Source organism: Lingula anatina, chromosome 4 (assembly GCF_051362555.1).
Source record: "Lingula anatina isolate TDL-2025a chromosome 4, LinAna3.0, whole genome shotgun sequence".
Taxonomy (NCBI): domain Eukaryota; kingdom Metazoa; phylum Brachiopoda; class Lingulata; order Lingulida; family Lingulidae; genus Lingula; species Lingula anatina.
The window spans coordinates 17,082,710-17,108,080 of record NC_141770.1 but is presented as its reverse complement, the minus strand read 5'-3'; the positions used below and the strand labels follow the sequence as shown (position 1 = coordinate 17,108,080).

At 37.4% G+C, this 25,371-nt stretch overlaps 2 protein-coding genes and 1 non-coding gene across 3 annotated transcripts; 1 reads left to right on the top strand and 2 right to left on the bottom strand.

The window, feature by feature from the left end:
* On the bottom strand, positions 1–72 carry Trnac-gca (transfer RNA cysteine (anticodon GCA)). The gene has a single exon. It is a non-coding gene; the product is annotated as a tRNA-Cys (tRNA).
* Positions 73–442: 370 nt separating this feature from the next.
* Positions 443–12,955, top strand: LOC106179352 (ribonuclease P protein subunit p40). The gene is made up of 8 exons (XM_087010495.1): positions 443–579; positions 919–1,060; positions 9,667–9,735; positions 10,095–10,190; positions 10,807–10,932; positions 11,420–11,732; positions 12,021–12,155; positions 12,324–12,955. Exons 1-8 carry the CDS (start codon positions 466–468, stop codon positions 12,517–12,519), a joined length of 1,191 nt encoding a protein of 396 aa, XP_086866621.1. The 5' UTR covers positions 443–465; the 3' UTR covers positions 12,520–12,955.
* Positions 12,891–25,240, bottom strand: LOC106168186 (centromere protein N-A-like). The gene is made up of 9 exons (XM_087010496.1): positions 24,968–25,240; positions 24,579–24,627; positions 22,477–22,536; positions 21,757–21,833; positions 20,989–21,153; positions 20,672–20,773; positions 15,161–15,236; positions 14,495–14,628; positions 12,891–14,106 (listed from the first exon to the last, which is right to left on the bottom strand). Exons 1-9 carry the CDS (start codon positions 25,133–25,135, stop codon positions 13,882–13,884), a joined length of 1,056 nt encoding a protein of 351 aa, XP_086866622.1. The 5' UTR covers positions 25,136–25,240; the 3' UTR covers positions 12,891–13,881.
* Between the last annotated feature and the right edge of the window lie 131 nt (positions 25,241–25,371).

Sequence of the window (25,371 nt, the reverse complement as noted above, 5' to 3'; positions counted from 1 at the left end):
AGGGGGCACCCGGATTTGAACCGGGGACCTCTCGATCTGCAGTCGAATGCTCTGCCACTGAGCTATACCCCCGTGCTTGAATATGTGGGAAATTTTTAAAATTATATATGTGTCAATTTATCAAATGGTCATTCTGGATATTTCTTTATAAATAGAGGTTATTATGAAAGTTTATTTGAAAATACTACAACAAATGTATATGAGATTCCCCAAAAGTACTTGATATAGTCGTTGTTTTCATCTAGGTTGCAACAATCAAAATTTCTTGGCAAGACAAGCTCAAACCTGTATTTTGAACTCCCATCTATAATCATTAGCATTTAAATATAAATTTTTTATCCCCATTACGTAAAAATGCTTATATCATTTGTTTGGATTTGTTTATCGGTTAAATCTAATAAAACCCGATTAGCCTTTCTTGACTGCGACGCCCTCTTTAACTAGGACTCTCTGTAAACAATATTAATGGCTGTGACTTTCACGTGTCCTGCTAGCAAACTGGTTTTCGAGAGGTCTTGTTTCCTCCACAAAAATTCAAGACATGTAACAAATGTACTTGAACACCATTTTAACTATGGGGTAAGCGTCTAGTAGTTTATGAGGTGATGAACTTTCAGAAATGACAACTACAGCACAGATTCCCCAGGGGGTTTGCCGCTTACCAGACAGTTTAACAATATCAGTTTCAATAAGTGAAAAAATATCCTCTCTAGTAGAGCTAAAGTTTGTACCTACAGGGCTAATGTAAACATTACATACCGAAGAAGACTTCAGTTCAACTTCATTTGCAATGTCTGTGATACAACAATAGATAATATCCTGGTTAATTGAGTACTTATATGCTCTTCCAAAGATAAGATGTAATTCTTTTTACATTTCCAATCAAAGCACATCTTGTATGTTGTCTGTCTCTTCCAGGTGGACATCCTAATTCCTGACTGTGACAGCATTCCTCTGCACCTGACCAGCCTCATGGTGAACTCTAGGTTCTTCCTCACAGAGAAGCTCCCTCTTGCCATCCTCATTGACAAAGAATTTGTCGAAGCATTTGTCAAGAAAGGTAATTGCCTCTGCCATCTGCATTGATTTGCCCATTCATGATTTCAGATATAAGTGGACAAGTTATCTGAAATATTGATTAAAAATATTTTGATTGAAAGTTCCATTTCAGGTTGCAAATTTATTTAGGTGCAGTTTTAACTAAATGCCTTTGCTCTTGGGGTTTTTTGCTACTTTGAGGAACAACTCAGAGTTCCCTCTTCTAAATGTTTGGAATGTAATGAGTGGTTATGGCATCCCCCCCCCTTTATTTATACTGGTAGACCATTATTCATATTGTGATTGTTAATTAAGTTCAAATCACTTAATGCATCCCTCACAGAAGAGAACTGTAACCTTTGTACTCGTACATACAATGCAAGTACTTGTGGCATACTAAATAAATTTAAATCTTTTGCAGAAAATGTTTTCAGCAGATTGCCTCATTTCAAATTGCTTAACATTACATGAATGAGACTGAAACAACTCCAGGAAGGACTCGACTACAACAACTAACTTTATTTCTAAGTGTGCTGATATAAATACATTGTGTGTCTACTGATCAGAGGGATCACTGCTGTCAAGTGTGTTTATACTACATTAGTGAGAGTGCTATTTAATGATAATTGATGACAGAGGGTTGGGGTTACTACGGTAAAGTGCCATGAATTTCGAACGGCTCTTGAATTTCGAACGATCTTAAAATCGGCCGTCTGAAGTTTTTTCTGGACCATGAATTTCGGCCAGTAAGCAATTTTGCGCGATCTTGATTTCGTGAATTTCGTACACCTTAAAATCGGCCACCGGGCTATTCTCGCGCTTATAAAGATCTAACAGTCGGCAATGTTGCCCTAGCGTACCTTTACCTGAGTACTACGTGTGCGGCCCAAGGTGCAAGATAACGATCGGTACAGTTAATTTAGGACGCTAAACAACATCGTCATATCCATTCATTCAGATAACAGGAGAATCTATTTAAGAGTTGTACTGTCGGGCTGTTGTTTCTTTACCGCAGTATTCGGTGTGAGATAGCGATCGGTAGTTTTGCTGAGGCGCACAATAGCATTGTTAACAGAAGAGACTTCAGTAACAGAACAAAAGAGCAATATTAAGAGCTGCAATAAAGATTACCATTATTGCTTTCTTGTCTCGCTCAGATCGTTCACGATCTCCCGCTGACGATCTTCCGCTAATGAAGTCCCTTGAAATGTACAAATGAAATGAAAAATATTTTTAAAAATTATAAATTCCAATGGGGAGGGATGGAAGGTTAAAAACAATCGAGAACGATCTCCGGCTGACGATCTTCCGCAAACGAAAGCCACTGAACGAGTATGAGCTTTCTCGTTTCACTCGGATTGCGACGCTGACGATACGAAAATTGCGTTCTCGTCTCGCCCTTTGGCTTACAAAGTCTCTTTAACAAATATGAAAATTGGCTCCTGGTCTCTCTCGGATTGCGAACGATCTCTCGCTGAAAATTTGAAATTTTCCTTTTCGTCAATCAGCTTTGTCAGTTGCCGTGCGTATGAAGGTCCGGAAGGTGTCCCCTTTCACAAATTGGCCTGTAGTTTGCTTAGTGTTTTGTACCGCATGAAGGTCACTCTTGTCACTGCTGCATACGGCGTGGAATGTGTATCTTAAAGTTCATAGAAACATTTTATTGTGTTTTGTAAGCTTTAGGAAGTAGTTTCATCGTGACTGAATATCAGCGTACACTACAAAGTAGTACCATTCATCTGTGACGCATCATAAAAGCAAGGTACGTCAAATTACTCTAAGAAAATTTCTTACAACGTCCACGGCTGTCCCGACAAGCCAAGACGTCATTTAAAAGAAAAGTCGCAAGCCGTCTAGCCGTCTTTGAAAATATAGGTCGTCCGGTGATGTCAGCGGCCGTCCAAATGACGGCTGGACGGTTCGCTGGGAAAAGCCTTGCTCATAAGGGTATATTTATTTAACTAGGGGCTTACTGACATCACCCAGCTTACATGCGGGTGCATGCCTCCCAAAATTATATTAAAGGAGAAAATTGTAATATATCTAAGTTTAATTGTTTGTAAATTTTGTAAAAATTGCCCATGCCACCCAGTTAGTTGGGAGGGTTTAGCTGGATCAAGTCCGTGTCAAAATTCTTTGAAACTTTGCAGGAAAAATCAAACTTCCTTTGTTTCTCTGGCTCCTTGTTTAGCCCGATGATCAGATTTATCTAGTGCCCCCAGGTCTGCTGGAGCAGCTCTTTGAAAATAACACACAGGTAGATTTTTATCTGAGATAAATATCGCGTTCGATACACTCAAGACAAAAGCTACCTGTGAGCTGAAGGGCACTTTACCCTCTAATTAAGAGGTAAAGCAAGTTCAAGCTAGATGGACGATTAAGATCGGACTTCAGATGGTAACTAGTATTGTTTACCTCAGTTCTGTGAAAGCAAACGAGAAGGGTGTCAGAACAATGGTGCATATATAAATTATACAGAGAATTTGTACATTCAGGTGACGTTAACTTATAATCGAAGGGGATTTTCGATAATATTCCTTGAAAAGTACACTAGATTTATAGAGAATAATATCATGGTTGGCCAAAAAATTATATACGCACAGTGTATCTGTGCGTATGCCTGGTTACGCCCCTGTCGCAAACCAGCAAACCATATCCTGCTGACTACATGAAAATTGCCTTCTAGCATGGACAAAAAGTCCAAGCTTCTATGCTTGCTCGGATGGCTGACGAATATAGTAACGAAGTCCCTTGAACTAGTGTGGAAATTGGCTTATTGTCGCGCTCAGATCGCTCACTATCTCCCATTGACGATCTTCCAGTCCCTCGAACGAATATAAAAACTGCCTTTTCGGTTTACTCTAGATTACCTACCTCTCGTGTTTGTTTGAAGATGGTTTCAATGACAAAACGTACACGCTTTTCAAATGCGTACATTGACGCAACTATGCGCCAGGAAATCAGTTGCTGCTGCTGGTTAAGATTGGGTTGCCTGAGCGAAAAAAAAAACGGCCCTGCACCCCCCCCCCCCACCCCACCCCACCCCCCACCCCCCACCCCCCAAACCTAGTGTATTTGATCGCAGACAACAATCAGCGGTCTTCTTGGTCGCAGCGCACGCCGGAGAGAGACCGTAATACACAGTTCGGCTGCCGTGGCGAAGGCTACCTGTGCGCCGCACATACCGATCTGCGGTCGTAGTGGCCTCCCCGCACGGAGGAGAGGCCGTAGTGCCGAGGCCGGCTTCTGCAGGGCAGGCTACGTATGCGTCAGAGACACCGACCCGCGAACGGCGAGATGAGGACGCATTCGCGCGTAAAGCTCCGCCCGACTTTAAGGGTAAAGGCAACGAACCTGGTCGCGGAAGACACTTATCGCAGATGAAGGCTACCTGCACGTGCGCCATAGACACTGATCGGCTGTCGTCTCGGTTTCAGTGCACGGAAAGGAGCAACGGTAACACTAAGCTTCCATAGTAAAGGTTATCTGGCCGTGGCAGACGCTTATCGTCGGCCGTCTCTCCCTCCGTCCACTCCCGTTCTGAGCACCAGGATCGTTTTTGAAAAACGACACTAGTTTCTGGCTGCCAGAATCGCTTTTGAAAAACGACACTACTGATAACGATGCTGTTTTGCGGCCCTAGACAACAGTACCGCTCTATCTATGGGCCATACACAGTGATCGGGTGAAAGTATGTGTATACCTTTGGTCGCAATTACCGACACTCGCACATCATACATTACGGTAACTCTAAATAGATCGTCGGGAGAAGATAACAGAAGGCCTAGCGACGAACAGACAACTTCCGGTCAAAATTGACAGAATTCCATGAAATTCGAACTTTCGGAAGTTCTGAGCACCTCCATTTCATGAATTTCGGCCAGAACGATCTTTTCTCAAATTTAATTATTTTCTACTGTTCGAAATTCATGGCACATTACCGTATAAGCTTGACCGATAGTGTTAAGAACCATAACATCCCCTTCTTCCTTTAGAAAAGATAATCGGTGCTAAATCAAGGGTTTAGTTGATAGTGGCAACACAGAATAAATGTCTTTTTGATTTCTTGAGTAATACCTTGTGCAAGAGAAGTCTCACATGTGAAGCATGTAGTTTAAGTGAGTAAAATAAAGTAAATACAGTGATAAATAAAATCCTAGCTAGTAGAGCTATATGACATTGTTCATGCATATGTACAAGTTACAAGTTCAGTCTATCAGGTGCTTTTGTTATTCTAGTAGATCGTCGTGGAGATAGCACTGGTGATTGGGGTACAGTGTTATCCACAGTGTTTGGCACTTGTTTGTTCTGAGCTGCTTCTGAATTCTCAAAGCGGGGCTCCTGATCATTGCTTGGTGAATGATTTTGCAAATGGGTGTTTTCAAAGTCAGACTGATAGAATTTCTCTCCTGTTGGACGTATGTGTATACGATTGCGTACATACTGACCACCATTGTTAGTTTTTACAACATAGCTCCTGTTTGGTCTCGTAGAATCTACAATTGCTGGTTCCCATTTGTGACTCTGGGGATGTCGTACTCTCACATGCTGACCAGGAAGTAGGTCAGATAGATTTCTGGCTGACTGATCATATCTGCTCTTTTCTTTATCCTTTTTTCTTTGCATGTATGCATTTATTTCACCGTCATAAGAGGCATGTGACAGGTGGGGTTGGATGGCAGGAAGATTGGTATCATAAGCACGAGAATTTAAGAGTTCTGCTGGCGATGGTATGTTGTGATCTAATGGTGTGCATCTAAGGCACAACATGGCCATATGAGGATCGGTTTTAGCTTCCTTGCATTTAATCAGCAGATTTTTAACAGTTTGAACAGCTCGTTCAATAAATCCATTGGCCTGTGAATAGTGGGGGCTTGTTTGGACGTGCTCGAAGCCATAATCGTGGCTAAATTTCTGGAATTCAGCCGAAGTAAACTGAGTGTCATTTCCAGTGATAAGCTTTCTCGGGATTCCGAATTCTTCAAAGATTGATTTCATGTGAGCAATGGTTGTGTTGGACTGCAAATTGTTCAGCTTTCTGACTACTGGAAATTTGCTGTAATAGTCAGATATGAGCAAGTAACTGTCATTGTCAATGAAAAATAAGTCTGCTCCCAGTGTGTGCCATGGTTTTTGTGGTACGTCGTGTGGCATTAGCGGTTGTTTGACGTTTGCCCTCTGGTTGTGTTGGCATGGTGCACATGCTTTAACCATGTTTTCGATGTCTCGATTAATGTTGACCCAAAATACAGATCCTTTGGCACGGAGTTTGCACTTTTCAGCTCCTTGATGAGCATAGTGTAACTGTTCTAACACTGCTGCTTGAAGCGTTGTTGGGATCAGGATTCTAGTTCCTTTTAGAATAAGGCCATCAAATACTGACAATTCATCACGGTAATTCCAATAGTCGTGGAGGTGCGATGGACACTCTGACCTAGTGTTTGGCCATCCGTTTGTGATGAAGTTTCGAAGAGAGTGAAGCGTCTCGTCCTTGGACGTTTCTTCTCGGATCTGCTTTAGTCTGGTGGGGCTTGCATTCAGCTGCATGTCGATCTCATGCACTGTGACATCTACACCTTGAATGGTGTCACCTTCGCATTTTGACAATCTGGAAAGAGCATCAGCGATTGGAATGTTCTTTCCTGGCACATATTTGATTGTTACATCATATTTCTGAATGCGCAACATCATCCTTGCGATTCTGGGAGGTGCATTGTTCACATGTTTCTGGAATATGGATTGGAGAGGCTTATGATCACTTTCAACAGTGACTTTACGGCCATAAGCGTAGTAATGGAACTTCTCTAATCCATGTACAACTGCAAGCATTTCACGCTCTATGTTTGAATACCGCATCTCGGTTTCTGTTAGTAATTTGCTCCTGTATTCGACAGGGCGATTGTTCTGCATCAAAGTGGCGCCGAGGCTGCGACGCGTCAACCTGAATCGTTACAGGTTTGCTACTGTCAAAATATTGCAATGTTTCTGGTGAGGTGATGACAGATTTGATTTTCTCTACTGCAGCGTGATGCTCTGGGCTCCAAACGAACTCATTCTTGCTCTTAGTTAAGTCCCACAGTACTGCTGAAATGGAAGCCAGGTTGGGTATGAACCTGCTGAGGTACTGGGTGAGGCCAAGAAACGTTTGAAGATCGGCGAGGTTGCTGGACGGATCCATGCTGTGGATGGATTCCACTTTCTTCGGGTCAGGTTGTAGACCTTCCGAACTGAGTATGTTTCCAAAGAATGGAATTTCGCTACATCTGATGCGCATTTTATCTGGATTGAAACGGATGCCTATTTTTCTGGCACGATCCATGAGGAGATGCAAATTCCTGTCGTGCTCCTCTTTGGTTTTCCCATGTACAACGATGTCGTCAATGATTCCTGTAATTCCATCTAGGTCTCCGAAGGCTTCATCTACCTTCTTCTGGAAAACATCTTGGGCGCATACAAGGCCAAATGGAAGTCGTAGGAAACAGTATCGACCGTGAGGTGAATTGAAAGTGGTGTACAGTGAACTCTCATGGTCAAGTTTAATGTTCCAGTAACCACTACGAGCATCCAGAATTGAAAAATAGCGGGCTCTGCTAAGCCTTGGTAAAATTTCGTCAAAGCTTGGGATTCGATGATGTGGCCTTTTTATCGCGGCATTTAGATCTTTTGGGTCTAAGCACAGGCGTATGCTGCCATCAGCCTTCGTGACACAGACTAACGAATTGACCCAGTCTGTTGGCTCCTCTACTTTAGCGATGATGCCTTTCTTTTCAAGAGACTCAAGCTCCGTTTTGAGAGGCTCACGTAACGCTACTGGTACACGGCGTGGTGGATGCACCACTGGTGGCACCGAGGGATCAAGGGTAATGTGGTATTCCCCTTTAAAACAGCCAATGCCTTGGAAACAGTCGGGGTACTGTTCCAGAAGTGCATTGTTAGCATTGGAGTGCTGTATGTCCTCCAGATCAACAGCATAGTTAAGTGTAACTAAGCCTAGTTTCTGGCAGGTGTCTATGCCTAGGATAGTCGGCCCATTGGTTTCGACAACGTGAAATTGATGCTCAGTATTTGAACCTCCATACGTCAGTGTCAAGGTGCATGATCCATAATGAGGTATGCGTTGACCACCAAAGGCTACAATTTTGACGCCAGACGGTTTCAAATTGGTATTATTAGGGCATAATTTGGCATAGTCTTTCTTCGTGATTAGTTTTCCATCGGCACCAGTATCAACTTTGCACGGAAAAGTGATACTGTTTTGCTTAGAGCTGATTTTCAGGTTAATGAAAGCACGCTTGCTTTCAATGCTGCCCACGTATATTGGGCTAAAATATAGCTCGTTGCTCTCTTGTGGCTCACAGTCGTCTTCGCTGCAGGCATGCACTCTATGCATTTGCTGCTTGGGAGTGACGGCGTGTCTGTGTGGCCTGTTTTCATGATGAATTGTGGACTGCTTGTGCTCGGAGCGGCAGCACTTTCTCCAGTGGTTAAGTTTCCCCACAGCCAAAGCATGTGGACCCGTATGCTGGGCACAGCTCTCTTTTACTACGATCATGTTTGGTTCCACAGTTATTGCACTGATTTTCCATTGTGGGGTGGCACTTTGAGGCCATGGTAGAAGTTTCTCTCTTCTTATGTGTCCCTTTAAATGTAGGTTTAGGGCGAAACGATTTGTTGTGCTTGACTGCATGGACCTGGGCGTCTCGATTGATGTCTGTGAGTTGCTGCGAGGTTGCTTCCTGAGTTCTTGCAATGTCGATCGCCTTGTCCAATGACAGAGTTTCACCCAATTCCAGTAATTTGGACTGCGTGCGGGCTGATTTGCATCCAAAAATGAGCGTGTCAAGTAATTGTTCATCTGGTTGGGTATACTTGCACTCGCTGACCAGAGAACGAATTCTCTTCAAGAATTGATCTACAGTTTCCCCGTTACCTTGCGTAAGGGTCCTCAGCTTAAATCTGGCTAGTCTAAAATTGCTTTTAGGCTTAACAAATTCTTCAAATTTGTCAAAGTAGGTTTTTAATTCCTTAGACTCATCCCCAGTCAAGTTCCATGTGCTAACTAGGTCTCGTCCAGTCTCTCCAGCCCATATCTGGAGGTACGCAATCTTTTCAGTCTTAGATTTGTTCTTTAGTGGACCATCAAAGTATAACTCGCACATCTGTTTGAACTTCTTGTACTCCTGAACTGCATCGGTAGCATGCCAGTTCATGGCAGGTACTGGTAAAGCTCCCAGCTCCATGTGGAAAGACTTTTTTATCAACTGGTTATCAGCGTTGGCTCACTGTATTGTTATAAAACACAGTCACGTACTTCTGACACCATGAAACAACTCCAGGAAGGACTCGACTACAACAACTAACTTTATTTCTAAGTGTGCTGATATAAATACATTGTGTGTCTACTGATCAGAGGGATCACTGCTGTCAAGTGTGTTTATACTACATTAGTGAGAGTGCTATTTAATGATAATTGATGACAGAGGTTGGGGTTACTATAAGCTTGACCGATAGTGTTAAGAACCATAACAGAGACTGTGTTAATGTCAGTACAATTAAGACAGTTTTAGATGCAACAGGAAAAAGTTTTGAAATATTAAACATTTTATGTCATACCACATTTCTTCCCAGGAAAGCTCTACATGCTCTCATATGGCACTGCCATTGACAGGGACAATTGCGTTGCTATTGTTCCACCAGGTAAGTGAACAAATCTGTAGACAAAAGTTTGCGTTGACCTTTAGATTTTGATGTATAACAAAAAAATATATAATGGTGATTTTCTAACATTTAACTTCATAATTTTTACTACTATATAATATTCTACGTGAAACATACATGTTTTGACTCAGTGGCATTTTTGTAATCCTTGTGATACAGAAATCGAACCAATATAATGTTAAAATTCAAGCAATGTAGGTCATATGGAATAATTGAAACAAATTGCATTTGATTATGTAGTCTATTTGTGACAGTTTAGTGTTTTTTTTATGTTTATATTTCAACTTTTTTCTGTGAATATTTTTATTTACTAGTACTTAGACCAACCTATCTTTCAGGGATTCTCATTTTAAACCTGACCAAAGACACATACCAAGAATTAGGCTTGGTAGGAAAACCCACAGTCTTTCAAAAGAAGTTACCAACAAAATATGGTGAGCCTTATGTTAATTTTCTGCACAACTTTCTTCATTTAGAAAAAACATTTTGGTGTATAAAATACATATCTATATATATAACTCATGTTTTTTGTATCTAAATTTGAAATTATTTAGGTGACATTTATAACCAAAGTTAACAGATCTGCAGCTCGAATATGGCTGATCCATTTGAAAACTTACCAAGTATAGCCCTTGGGGAAATTTTTCAGTATCTACTAGGGGATTATGTAGCAAGCTTTAAGGTTGGTTGGCCATATTTGATCCGTAGATCTGTTAGTCTGTGAATCAACTTCTTCTGAATGCGTCCTTATTCTTATTATCCTTCAATCTAACTTGGACACGAAATGCTGGCCAAGCAGAACAGAGCCTTTTGGCCAGTCTAAATCTTTCCAGATAATTTCATTTAATCTTCAGAAATATAAATTTGTATGATTTTTTATGCTTCAACTACAACAACACTTTGGCTGTTTGATTTAAAAATAGAACAAAATAAAAATAATAATTATAAAAGAATTGAAAAAATCATGAAATAATTAGAAATGTTAAAAATTATTAAAAATATTGGAAATGTTTGATTTAATATTCATGTTGTATTTGTCTATTTTATCAGTTGTAGAAATAAACCTTACTGAAGAATATTTCACTCCTGGAAAAAATTATTATGAGCGAGTTAAGTGGTGCCTTACTGACCGACTGGGCCTTGTTTTTGACTTTCTTGTTGCATGGCTGCCACATGGTAAGGATACATATGCATACCACAGCTGAAAAATGATTACTTATATATATTACACGTGCTTACTTTCCTGAACTTATTCTACATTTAGTAGTTGAAAATTGTTGTCTTAGCCTAAAACCAATCCTTAATTTGACTTTTTTTTTTTTTTTAAAGATTAGTGCCTATTGATTTTAATTAATTCAAAATTTACAAATACACCTAGGGATAGAATGTATGTACATGTAGGATTTTGAACCTTTTTTGTTGCTAACAAATTGATAATCAGTATAATATAATAGTATAATAATGATATTTATGATGTGCACAACCCTACACATCTATACGTGAATCCTTAAATTTTGAATATTAGTTCCACTTTTTGATGCAATGAATAGAATATATGCCAAGTTACCTCAGATGTATATGATAACTGACTATAAAAAAGTTTGAAGCCTTATTGAGAAATTATAAATTTCAATCAATGTTGTTTGTTTCTAATTTCATGCAGAAGACCAAATCTCACAGAGCTCAGTCCCTGCGTATCTTTGTAACAAGGGGTTTCGCAGTAGAGCCTTCAAAGTGAGTGAGGAAATCACTTTCAAAAAGGATGTTAAGTATCCTGTCATAGACAGTAATGACTTTGATGGACATGGTGAAGGCAGGAACAGTGACAATGACTGCCCTATCACAAGCAGCACAAAGTATGATGAACAGAAGAAGGGCGGGACCAAGTCTGATGGACAGCTTGAAAGTGGAGATTTTCTCTGTTCATATACAGAATTCTGGGAGTGGCTTGGAGCATTCACATGTGGACTTGACTGGTACGTGTCAGGATAAACAAAAGTACAGCATAATTATTTCTGTCAAACATTCAGAGATAAACGTCTTAAAGTAAATTTCATGTACTTTTTATGTAATTTACAAAAGGTGTATTTGTACCCCAGATCAAAGCAAACTATGTGTAAAGGTATCAAAACTTTTTCTAGCATGAAAGTGCATTTACATCAAAAATTTAAATTAGTTACAATCCAGTGGTAGTGGCAATGAGTATTTTTAGTTCATCAAAAGAATATCTAAAATTTTAATATCAAAAACATACGTCCTTTCAGTGATGGTTCTCCAGATGACTTCCTCTCCACGTTCTCATGTCCAGACCCTGTGTCCATCTCTCCAAGCTGCTGTCAGTGTAAATACAGGGGTTTTATTTTGCCTGGAACTATAAGTTGCCTGATAGAAAGTTTAAGGTATGGGAACAGGATTCACATATGACAGCAGCATAGAAACACATACCAGCCTAGTATGATATTCCAAATTTTCTTGTTTTTGTTTTAAATTACTCAGTTACCCAGTTTGATGTACATTTATAAAATATTTAACTCTGTCCTTTTTTTTAATGTCACTTTTTTTTCCAGAGACTACATGAAATCTTCCACATCCCCCTGGGCTTGTGTGACAGTCCACGGGTTTACAGACTCCCCCGTCTCCTGGAAGAGAAATGAACACGGCCACCACAAGGGAGGAGAAAACTTGTATACATTCGTTTTATTTCCAAGTGAAGACTACTGGCTATATATGGCAGTTGGAACTCATGATATATGTCCGCCGTGATTTTGGGGGAGGGGGGGGGGTATTTGCTGGAGACTGAAAAATGTTTTAAATAATTTACTTTGGTTGAAGAGTATGTCTATTTTTTCATGATTTTAAAAATCATGTTGAAGTTAAAGTTGTTATTTTGCTTAATGGGAAATGTGTCCAGCTGGGGTATTTTTTAAAGAAGTCAGTACACATACACAAATTACAAAGTGTAAAATGCAAATCTATGAAATCAAAATAATATTTTTTTTTTTTTGAAAAGATTAAAAGTTGGGGATTTTACACAGAAAAATTAGGCAAATATTGACTTTGTAGTAAAGACACTTTAATATTTTAAATATCTGGTTCCAGTGGCTTTCTGGTGAAACAATTATAACACTTGGCACTGGAAATATATACATCTCTTTATTTAACATAAATATCTTCAAATAAAAAGTACCATTTCAATTAATTCATGTTTTAGAGCTGACAGTCTAAAAATGTCAAAGTAAATGTAAAACACTAGACTGAGCTATATTTTATTCAACTGATGTTCAAAACAATAATACTACACACATGATCAAATTCTCTGGCAGTATAGTAAAACGGTTTACTAATTATGGCATGTATAAGTACAATTTGGTATTTATCAATCTTTGTACATTTTGCCTTGGAAGCATCACAAAGATACCAGTCTGTGAAATTTGCTGTTTGCATGAACATTTTAAAATTGACATCTCAAAAAATTCTAAAAAGAAAATTTTCTGTGATATAAATGTTTGTTCTCATATATCTATATAAATGAGGGAAACAATTTTTTTAAAATCACTGAAGCAAGCAGCAAAGGCTGGTAGATACTTGCATAAAACACAATGAAAACCCACAGGTCTTAAATCTACCTCTGTTCTTTAATTTACTCCCAAACTAAACTTGCAAATAAAAGTAACATTGTTCCAAATGCCTGTAATCATTCACTCTGCTTAAGTGAGTCTAAATTATCTTTAAATCTTTAAAAGAGTATTTCCAAAGTTGGTACTTGACAGAGTGGTTGTGTACCCCAAGGTGCAGTTTTAAAGTGTCCCAGTTTCTTCATATCTCCATTTTTGCACATGTAAAAATATGGAAATGAATAGGTTTCCCCATACTGTTTCTGAAACTCCTGAACTACTGCAATACTGGTAATGATGCCAATCAATTACCTTATCGTATTTATTGAGATTACAAATCAACAAATCACTTTCTCTGTCTATAAAACATGAAATCTCTGTTCACAACATGCCCTGCTGACTTTCATGATCTTGAAACTTTTAGATATGTACTTCATCAACTTTGAATACATTCCCACCTATGTACAGCATCCCCCTCTGCTGCATCATGCCATTCTTACTGACCATGCTGTTACTGTCTTTTGCTTTTCTTGTTACCAAGTATGATGGTGTTCTTTGCTAAAGAGGGCACTCTAGCTAGATGGGCAGGAAGAGGCAGTGTGGCATACCCAGCTTTTCCTAGGTTCTTTATGCCCTCTAATACATTGCGACCCTCAAATTTAACCCGGCAGCGGAACGGCTCCTTGTTCTTAGCAAAATGGGGTGCACAGTTACCCCCACGGAAATTGGTCTCCATCTTTGGGGGGAAAAAAGAACATTTCAGTTTACATTCTATTTAAGATTTAGACTATAACAGTGAGAAGAAGAAAGCGATGTATGTCACTTATTAATACCCCCTTGACACTGGACGGCGTCCTTTCTGCGACCATGAAATTTGGCATTGCTGTGGTCTTAATAAGGAGGCACGAGCATTGATTTTGTATCAGAATGAATGCTCAATGATCGGCCAGTTGTCGACACGTAAAGTATTATAATTTTTTAACTCTCAAATGGGGCCGTACTGCTGGACGCAGAAAGGACGCCATCCAGTGTAAAGGGGGCTTTACCAAGAACCAAGCATAATCAGATGTTCTGTGACCTCTCTGACTGAAACCTTAACATATATACCAATAGTATATGGTTACCTTATATTCCAACCTTTCCAAAGATGGCTGTTCATTGGAACCAAATGTATCCTGAAGTATTTTCTTACTCCTTTGTTTGTCCTTTATGTTCTCATAGGTTATTCTCTCATCCAAAACTTCTTCCTCTTCTTCAACTAAGGAGGATAAATATATAAATAGACCCATCTATAAAAAATTGACACAGCAGAACATACTGAAGTTCAGCTATTTGACTTTTATTTTCACTTACAGAACTAGTTAAGCTCATCAATGATATTGGTAAAACACAAAAATCCATTTTCTCTGGCCAATCTAAATTAATCTTGGCAATTATCAAAAACATTCATCAGTTATGTGATACAATAGGATATTATATATCCTACTTAATTTCTCTTCAATCAGTGACCCAAGTCAGGTTGCTCAAAGAAAAAGAGCCCCATTTCCACCTTAGTTGAGGTTATTTCAACAAAAAAAGTTGCATTCTGCTGAATAATTGACCTGAGGTAGTGTTCATATTTAGTAAAAAGATAATGCTGCTACCTACCCCCATATCTACACACACAAACACATTGGACCCCCCCCCCCCCCCCCCCCCACAAACACACACACAATTTATCCAAGCATTTTTGATTGAGACCAGTGTCTCACTCAAAAATGGATAATAACACACTATTAAAAAAAACTTGCTTTTTCTTTTTCTTTTCTCTCCTCTGGCCAAAGCATTGATGTCCACCTGCCCAAGTCTGTAATGGCTAAAATAACCCTGAAATAAATAAAAATAAATAAGGATAACCCATCACTGCCAATAACTGCAAAACAAAAACTTGAGACAATGACAAAAAAAAATAAATAGTTTACTGAGCTTAAAATGATACAATTTCACATTTAAAGTTCACTTGACTAATACACTCAACCAAAACAAGGCAGCAAAGCTGTCAAATGTACAGACAAAAAACAGGAAATAACTAGATTGAATCTGACAAACTGCAATGATATGAGTTTATTTCCATTTTTGAAACTTTATTACACAATACACGATAACAAGTTTACCATCATTTTTACAAAATCAACTAATAATGTTGTAAAGATGCAGGAAATGCCAAACAAACACTTTTATGTATCTTATTAATTAAATAATGAAACTGTTAACATGCCTAAGAAATGAATCTGAGGAAATGTGAAAAAACGGCATTTCTTTAAAAAAATGGCCCGATTAAGCTGATTTTTGAACTCAACCTGCGTTTTAGCAGGAATGACCACTCCTGTGGGTTTCATGACAATTGGCGTATCTGTTTTTCTTATATTGTATTTACTGTGTTGCATATATGCTGAAAAGTGAAGAAAAAAGCATAACTAATAAAATAATAATAAAACAGTGGCCTGATCATGCCGATTTTCGAACCTGACCTGCGTTATAATAAGATCGATTACTCCTGTGAATTTCATGACAACAGGCCTATCAGTTTTCCTTGAAATGTGTTTTCAGTGTTGCATATATGCTGAAAAGTTAAAAAAAAAACAGCATAACTTCCCTTAAAATGGCCCGATCATGCTGATTTTCGAACTTGACCTGCGTTTTATGAATATTCATCAGCTCTGTAAATATACAGCCAAAAAGTAAAACTGCCTTCCACTTATCATGTTTACAATGAAAGTGCACGGCACCAGCGCCGGCGACAGTGACGGCGAGGACGGCAGATACAGGTGATGGCAATATGTACAGACACATCTGTACATATTTACTGTACTGTTTGAGAACAGTAAGTGACATTGTTTTTCTTAAATGGTCATCATGGGAGCAGTGCCCAAAATAGGTTTTTTCAAATTTTGATGCAATATTACATAATGTTTAACAGCATAATGACCATCAATTTTAATAATAAAATATTAGTATCATGGATATTCAGAAAATGTGACTAGCAAAGGTCTTCAGGCCCATGGAACTTCAAAGTCACAACTTGAAAATGCCAAAATGTAAAAAAGACAGCACTGTTCTGAAATGTTTTTTTTCCATTTTTAACAATTTTTTTAACATAAAACAAAATTAACAGGTTACTGCCATCTTTATATGATCAACTAAGAAAATTGATGAGATGGGGAAAATATAAATACAACAGTGTTAAATGTCCAATTTCCTCCATTCTGAGATTCTAAACATAGTGAATGATTGCATCTGACAAACTGCAATGATATGAGTTTATTTCCATTTTTGAAACTTTATTACACCATACATGATAACAAGTTTACCATCAGTTTTACATAATCAACTAATAATGTTGTAAAGATACAGGAAATGTCAACCAAACACTTTAACATGTCTTATTAGTTAAATAATGAGACTGTTAACATGCCTAAGAATTGAATCTGAGGAAATGTGAAACAAGACAGCACTGTTCTGACATGGGTTTATTTCCATTTTTAACACTTTTTTTAACATAAAACAAAATAAACAGTTTACTGCAATTTTTATATGATCAACTAAGAAAATTGATGAGATGGGGAAAATATCAATAGAATAGTGTTAAATGTCTAATTTCCTCCATTCTGAGATTCTGAACATAGTGAATGATTAAATCTGACAAACTGCAATGATATGAGTTTATTTCCATTTTTGACACTTTATTACACAATACACGATAACAAGTTTACCATCATTTTTACATAATCAACTAACAATGTTGTAAAGATGCAGGAAATGTCAAACAAACACTTTTACGTATCTTATTAGTTCAATAATGAGATTGTTAACATGCCTAAGAGTTGAATCGGAGGATATGTGAAAAAACAGCATAACTTCTAAAATAATGCCCCGATTATGCTGATTTTCGAACTCGACCTGCATTTTAATAAGATTGACCACTCCTGTGAGTTTAATGACAATTGGCCTATCTGTTTTTCTTAAATTGTGTTTACAGTGTTGCATACATGCTGAAAAATGAAAAAAAACAGCATAACTACTAAAACAGTGGCCCGATCATGCTGATTTTCGAACTTGACCTGTGTTTTTATAAGACTGATTACTCCTGTGAGTTTCATGACAACAGGCCGAACGGTTTTCCTTAAAATGTGTTTACAGGGTTGCATATATGCTGAAAAAAGTGAAAAAACAGCATAACTTCCCTTAAAATGGCCTGATCATGCTGATTTTCGAACTTGACCTGCGTTTTATGAATATTCATCAGCTCTGTAAATATTAAGCCAAAAAGTAAAACTGCCCTCCACTTATCGTGTTTACAAGGAAAGTGCACGGCGACGGCATCGGCATCGGCATCGGCGACGACAGACGCAGGTGATGGCAATATGTACAGACACATCTGTGTCTGTACATAAAAAGATTGTTTTCAATAATCAAAATACTATGTAATGTAGCGGGAAATTTTCAGTGTATATAAACAAGGCAGCAAAGCTGTCAAATGTACAGACAAAAAGCAGGACATAACTATGCACAAAATAGGCTACTGTCAATTCTGATGCAAAAGTACATTATGTTAAACTGTAAATTCAACATCAAATTTTAATTATGCTCAACAGGTAATACCAATGAAAGTAAAATGTGTAACAAGCATAAGGCTTCAGGCCCATGAGAGTTCAAGTTCACACTTTGAAAATGTATAACTTCCAGAAAAAGAAGCCAATTAGACTGCTTTTCCAACTCAGGCTGCATGCCGATTTTCGAACTTGACCTCCGTTTTAGTAAGATCGATTACTCCTGAGAGTTTCACGACAACAGGCCTATCGGTTTTCCTTGAAATGTGTTTACAATGTTGCATATATGTTGAAAAGTGAAAAAAAAAAGAATAACTTCTACAATAATGGCCCGATCATCCTGATTTTCGAACTTGACCTGTGTTTTATAAATATTCATCAGCTCTTTAAATATAAAGCCCAAAAGTAAAACTGCCTTCCACTTATCGTGTTTACAATGAAAGTGCAAGGTGCCGGCAACGGCGATGACCGCGACGACAGACGCAGGTGATGGCAATATGTACAGACACATCTGTACATATTTACTGTACTGTTTGAGAACAGTAAGTGACATGGTTTTTCTTAACTGGTCATCATGGGAGCAGTGCCCAAAATAGGTTTTTTTCAAATTTTGATGCAATATTACATAATGTTTAACAGCATAATGACCATCAATTTTTAAGAATAAAATATTAGTATCATGGATATTCAGAAAATGTGACTAGCAAAGGTCTTCAGGCCCATGGAACTTCAAAGCCACAACTTGAAAATGCCAAAATGTAAACAAGACAGCACTGTTCTGAAATGGGTTTATTTCCATTTTTAACAATTTTTAACATAAAACAAAATTAACAGTTTACTGCCATTTTTATATGATCAACTAAGAAAATTGATGAGATGGGAAAAATATCAATAGAATAGTGTTAAATGTCCAATTTCTTCCATTCTGAGATTCTGAACATAGTGAATGATTCAATCTGACAAACTGCAATGATATGAGTTTATTTCCATTTTTGAAACTTTATTACACAATACACAATAACAAGTTTAACATCATTTTTACAAAATCAACTAACAATGTAGTAAAGATGCAGGAAATGTCAAAAAAACACTTTTACATATCTTATTAATTAAATAATGAAACTGTTAACATGCCTAAGAATTGAATCTAAGGAAATGTAAAAAACAGCATAACTTCTAAAATAATGGCCTGATTATGCTGATTTTTGAACTTAACCTGCGTTTTAGCAGGATTGACCACTCCTGTGAGTTTAATGACAATTGGCCTATCTGTTTTTCTTATATTGTGTTTACAGTGTTGCATATATGCTGAAAAAAGAAAAAAAAGCATAACTACTAAAATAGTGGCCCGATCATGCCAATTTTCGAACTTGACCTGCGTTTTAGTAAGATCAATTTTTCCTGTGAGTTTCATGACAACAGGCCTATCGGTTTTTGTTGAAATGTGTTTACAGTGTTGCATATATGCTGAAAAGTGAAAAAACAGCATAACTTCTACAATAATGGCCCGATCATGCTGATTTTCGAACTTGACCTGCATTTTATGAATATTCATCAGCTCTGTAAATATAAAGCCAAAAGTAAAACTGCCTTCCACTTATCGTGTTTACAAGGAAAGTGCACGGCAACGATGGCAATATGTACAGACACATCTATATATATTTACTGTACTGTTTGAGAACAGTAAGTGACATGGTTTTTCTTAAATGGTCATCATGGGAGCAGTGCCCAAAATAGGTTTTTTTCAAATTTTGATGCAATATTACATAATGTTTAACAGCATGATGACCATCAATTTTTAATAATAAAATATTAGTATCATGGATATTCAGAAAATGTGACTAGCAAAGGTCTTCAGGCCCATGGAACTTCAAAGTCACAACTTGAAAATGCCAAAATGTAAACTAGACAGCACTGTTCTGAAATGTTTTTTTTTTCCATTTTTAACAATTTGTAACATAAAACAAAATTAACAGTTTACTGCCATTTTTATATTATCAACTAAGAAAGTTGATGAGATGGGAAAAATATCAACAGAGCAGTGTTAAATGTCCAATTTCTTCCATTCTGAGATTCTGAACATAGTGAATGATTGAATCTGACAAACTGCAATGATATGAGTTTATTTCCATTTTTGAAACTTTATTACACAATACACGATAACAAGTTTACCATCATTTTTACAAAATCAACTAACAATGTTGTAAAGATGCAGGAAATGTCAAACAAACACTTTTACGTATCTTATTAGTTTAATAATGAGACTGTTAACATGCCTAAGAATTGAATCTGAGGAAATGTGAAAAATATGCTGAAAAGTGAAAAAACAGCATAACTTCTACAATAATGGCCTGATCATGCTGATTTTCGAACTTGACCTGCGTTTTATGAATATTCATCAGCTCTGTAAATATAAAGCCAAAAAGTAAAACTGCCCTCCACTTATCGTGTTTACAAGGAAAGTGCACGGCGCCGGCATCGCCATCGCCATCGGCATCGCCGTCGGCGACGACAGACGCAGGTGATGGCAATATGTACAGACACATCTGTGTCTGTACATAAAAAGTAACAATTGTCCATCAATACTTGGTTAAAATATTTACCGTAGTTTATATGGTTATTTTATAATTATTAAAAATAACGATGTTAAATAACGATGTTTCTAAACTTTTTTGGCCAAGAGTTGATACAATCATAACACAATTTTTCTACCTGGCTGTACTTATTGAGAGACAACTGGGCCAAGGATGACAAGCAGTGCCCACTCAGCATCTGTTCCTCAAGTTCGCCTGCACTGAGAGTGTTACTGAAGGCCTGAATATAAAAATTAATTTATAACATTATTTTGAAGATACAAAATGAGGTATTAGGTTCGAGATATAAACAGTAAAAACAAAACTGATGGTGATACTATTGCTTCTGGAGCTCATGATGAGTAAGTCACGCCATCATCATGATAAAGGGTTGATTTCATGCCTCCCAGGTTTTAAACGTTTATTATTATTATTTTAAATTCATCATGCCCACACCTGAATTATATACTCCCTGTTGGCAGCCTTGATAGCAGTTAAGATAAGGACAGGTGAGTGTGGGTAGTATACGGCATACACTGTGTTGTTAGCCTGGTACTTGGTGTCTTCGTGGATGTAGATTCTCACCCAGAGGGCCTTCTGGTGTTCCATTACTTGAATATCCTAAAATGAAAACATACCAGTTTACAACAACGAGTCATCAGTTCTTGCTAGGGCACAAAACATTGGAGACTTGATAAGAAGGGCATGATTTCCCATTACTGAGCTCTTGAATAGTCCATAATAGATTTCCATTTTTAACTGGTGGCCCCAGCTCACAAGTTTTAAATAATAATATATTGATAAAGTTGTGCACTATAGAAAGGAGGGGGTCATTACCAAAACAGCATTGAAGAAAAAATAAATCAATAAATACCAGCAAAAATGTAATGGGAGACTGAAAATCATAAAAAATATATCTATTTTAATCACATGTCAAGTATCAGATTTCAAGACAGCACAACAGTTTATGCAGCTTTTACTAATGAATTTTTCTGTAAAACATTCCTAGAGCTTGGAAAAATCAAACAAATTACTATGACGAAAGGAAAAACATAAGAAACATTGCAAAATTCAGATTATGATTAAAAATTACTCATAATTTTTAATGACCCACATTGCAAAATTTAGATGATATAACTACCAGTACATTTGGATACTTTCACACAAACCAAAATGGTTACAGAAAACTAAATAACAGACTGATGTTTCAGCAACTTTTCCTACCAGCATGAAGTATGATTCCAGTGCTGTTTTGAGACGTCTCCTAAAAGCTTGTGGTGTTTCAGCATAGCCTTCACTGCCTGCAGATGATAATGATATATTTAACAAATAATATCTGTTTTATTTTATTCATCTTTTCATAACATAGTTATGCTAGTGGGCAAGTGGAAAAAATGCATTGACAGCAAGGCTTTTCCGAGAGAACCGTCCAGCTATCATTTGGATGGCCAAAGATGGCTGTACGGCTAACAATTTTTTTGGGGAAATGATGGGTTGGGGACTTGACTTGCTTGGGTTGGGTCCCCTGTAAATCAGTGACGAAATTACAAATTCACACTTTGGACCCCCTCTATCCCAAATCCTGGGGAAACCTCTAGGGGACAAGGACAGTGTTTTTTATACTGTTCAGCACCATGCAAGATCCAACATGCAGCTAGGAAGTTACCCAAAGAGTGCACTTCTGCATCCAGTACCTCCCACACCTCAACCAGTATTACTATTTACAGACTTAACTTCAAGAGCTTTCCACGCACTTTGGACTGCATTCAAAGAGAGCAATTCTACATGTTATCTGCCCCCCCCCCCCCCCCCATACACACACACATTTCTATAAATATAAAATACATTCTACATGTTATCTGCCCCCCCCCCCCATACACACACACACACACACACATTTCTATAAATATAATACAATTCTAACATTTTTCCCCAATAACTTACCATGCAGCTCAGTTGACAGCCACACTGTCCAGGTTTTACTAGAGGAGTGCTGCAGCATGTCTGGAAAATGCAGAACATAAAATATTTCAGCTGCATTTACCTATGTGGTTTTCATATTAATTCTATGTTTCAGACAGTTGAATAGTTCATGTTCTCATATAATAAAATAACAGAATGAAAGTTCTTAAAGTCATACTAACTCTTCGTTTTGGCCGAAAATTGGATTTTCCTGGAGTAAACGGCAATTTTCCCCTACTTACCAATGGTCAACAACCCCATTCCTGCATTAAAAGTTAGTCCAGGTTTTTTTTCCTAAAAGTTTGATTTTTTGTTAAAATCTCTTAAGAGATTTTAACTGACGGAGCCCTCTCTGACATTGGATAGTCATGCGATATCGAGCGATATTTTCTGGTGACCTACTTAAAACCATGGGAAAAGCAGACAACAACAACACTATATAACAATACTCTGAAGTATCAAATAAACGTACCGGTACGTTAATTAATTTTTCAAATTTCTTCCTGCCAGTATGCACCATTTCCACCCAGTACGCTTATTAATTTTTCAAAAATCTTCCACCCAGTATGTTTATTAAATACCTTTTGTACCGGTGGGAAATTGTACAAGTCAAGTTTTTTTATTTTCTTAAATTGAAGTATAGATGAGAAGAAACACGGTGCAGCTACAGTTCGACATACAGCACTGGAAAGTAGGTCAAACGGAAGTCGCTCTCTGAACACAACAATACATGCGGTCTGATTTCAGTTCCTATAAATAGACGTGCTTTCCCTTCAACAGTGACAACTACTCATGCATATCGATCGAGTGATGTAATGTCGCAAGGTGATAGGATCATATTTATAGCTAAGGAGGTCATTTCAAGTGCAGCAAAGAAGTTGTCTGTTTTCAAACGTCAATTTATTTCATGCCGATTTATTTATGATTTAAACGATGTTAAATCACACTTCTATGTAAGATAAACCCTAAGGAGTTTACAGGTATGCAAAACGAACCTTATATCTGAGAATAAATTTACTATGAATAACGTCTCCGTATGGCTATCGGAGGCGGCTTAGGTGCAATACATCTGGGTCTTCGGATTATGAAATTTAACTCATGACAAATATTTTTTCGAAAATAAATTAGATATCCCGTTTTTAAGATAAATAAATTATAATACTGAGTGAGCTTTACCTAGTGAAAGTTTTTTTAAAATTTATTTATTATTATTATTTTCTTACAATGATAAATAGCTAGCTTTTTTCTTTCTCTTCTTTATTTTTATTTATTTATTTCATTTTTTTTTTTTTTTGGGGGGGGGGGGGAGGGGGGGAGTGGTGTGAAGGTTTTTTCCAGGCAGTACTTTTATTCCATCCAGTACTTCTATTAAATTTCGAGATTTTTTCCACCCAGTACTTTTATTCCATCAGTACTTTTATTCGATACTTCAGAGTAATATATGATTCATAAGATATATTCGTCTTATTGCTCAAAATGCATTTATATCTACAATGTGTACAATTCTGGGCTTTTCGTTATCCGACACACTATACAAAAACTCACAACTTACGTCTGCGGATTGCATCAGGCGTTTGGCGCCATATGTTATTTTGGTCTCGAATAAACGCGAGAATCCGCGTGACACCCCTACGTCATTGGCAATGGATGCCTTGACGATCGGAAAGAAAGGCATCGAAAGCCCTATTGACGAGCACAGATTTTGGTTTTACTACAATAACGGCCGTTTTAGTGGTAATTAAAATACAATAGAATATATTTCCATGCATTGCTTACAATGTATTTCTTGCGGAATTTTGAATCTCAAAGGAAGAGTTATTATTGCTTTAAATATAAAAGGCTTTACTTGACAAGCATTTTTTTGATATTTCCTCAATATTGTAAAAATGTGTTTTTACAGTTAAGAGCCAAATAAAACCCAAAAGCTTTAAGCGTTCTTTTAATTATTACTTAATATCAGTTGGCTTAGTAAGACAGATACTAGCTGACAACCTGGAAGCTTTACCACGTCATGCCAAGGTCATTTACACTGAGGACTGCCTAAACGTGGCAATTTCACATTTAGTCCATTACACACTACTTACACAACAAATCCAACTCCCCTGCATGATGAGGCTGAATTTTGGACAGTCTCTGAAAAGATAAACTTTAAAGTGCAACTAATGACATTTATGGTGAAATTCAAAAAGGCAAATCTGTAGTTTTTACGCGTGATCATGTGATATAATCATTCCCAGTAACATACGTAGTGATATTGGGTGAAATAATAAATTTCAATTATCACTGTAAATAAAGTTATGAACCTTAAACCATATGTAAAACTCAATAGACAATACTGTGTATTTTAGGAGGCCTTTATAATTGGCTGGGGCTCTCGTAATTTTAACCAAATTTGGGAAACATAACTAGACATGTGGATAAACGACCTGATATACCCCTAAACTTAAATTTACACACTTTATGTGAATAGTACCTTATATAACTGCGGTAATAATTGGATCTTTGTAGTTGATAAGTCGAGGCCTTCCAAACATCCCCAAGCAGGATGGTGTTTACTCAATTTTGACCACTTCTTTAGCGTCTTTTCAAGTTCATCACGCCTTAGTCTAACTAAAGTTTTCTTCAGCAGTTCGTACTCCATCACTTAATTAAACGTATCATTTTGTTTTTACCTAAAATAAAAAAATGCAAATCAGAAATCAAGTTGAAATCAGCGCTTGATGGTTTGAGCAATCTTATAGGGAGCGCTAAAATCAAGATACCCCCAAATGAGCTCAAATGTCCAACATAATTAAAATGTTAAAAAAAACAACCATTAACTTGTTAAATAAAAAATATATCAATAAAATTGTCCGTGCTATCAATCTACTCTGTCAT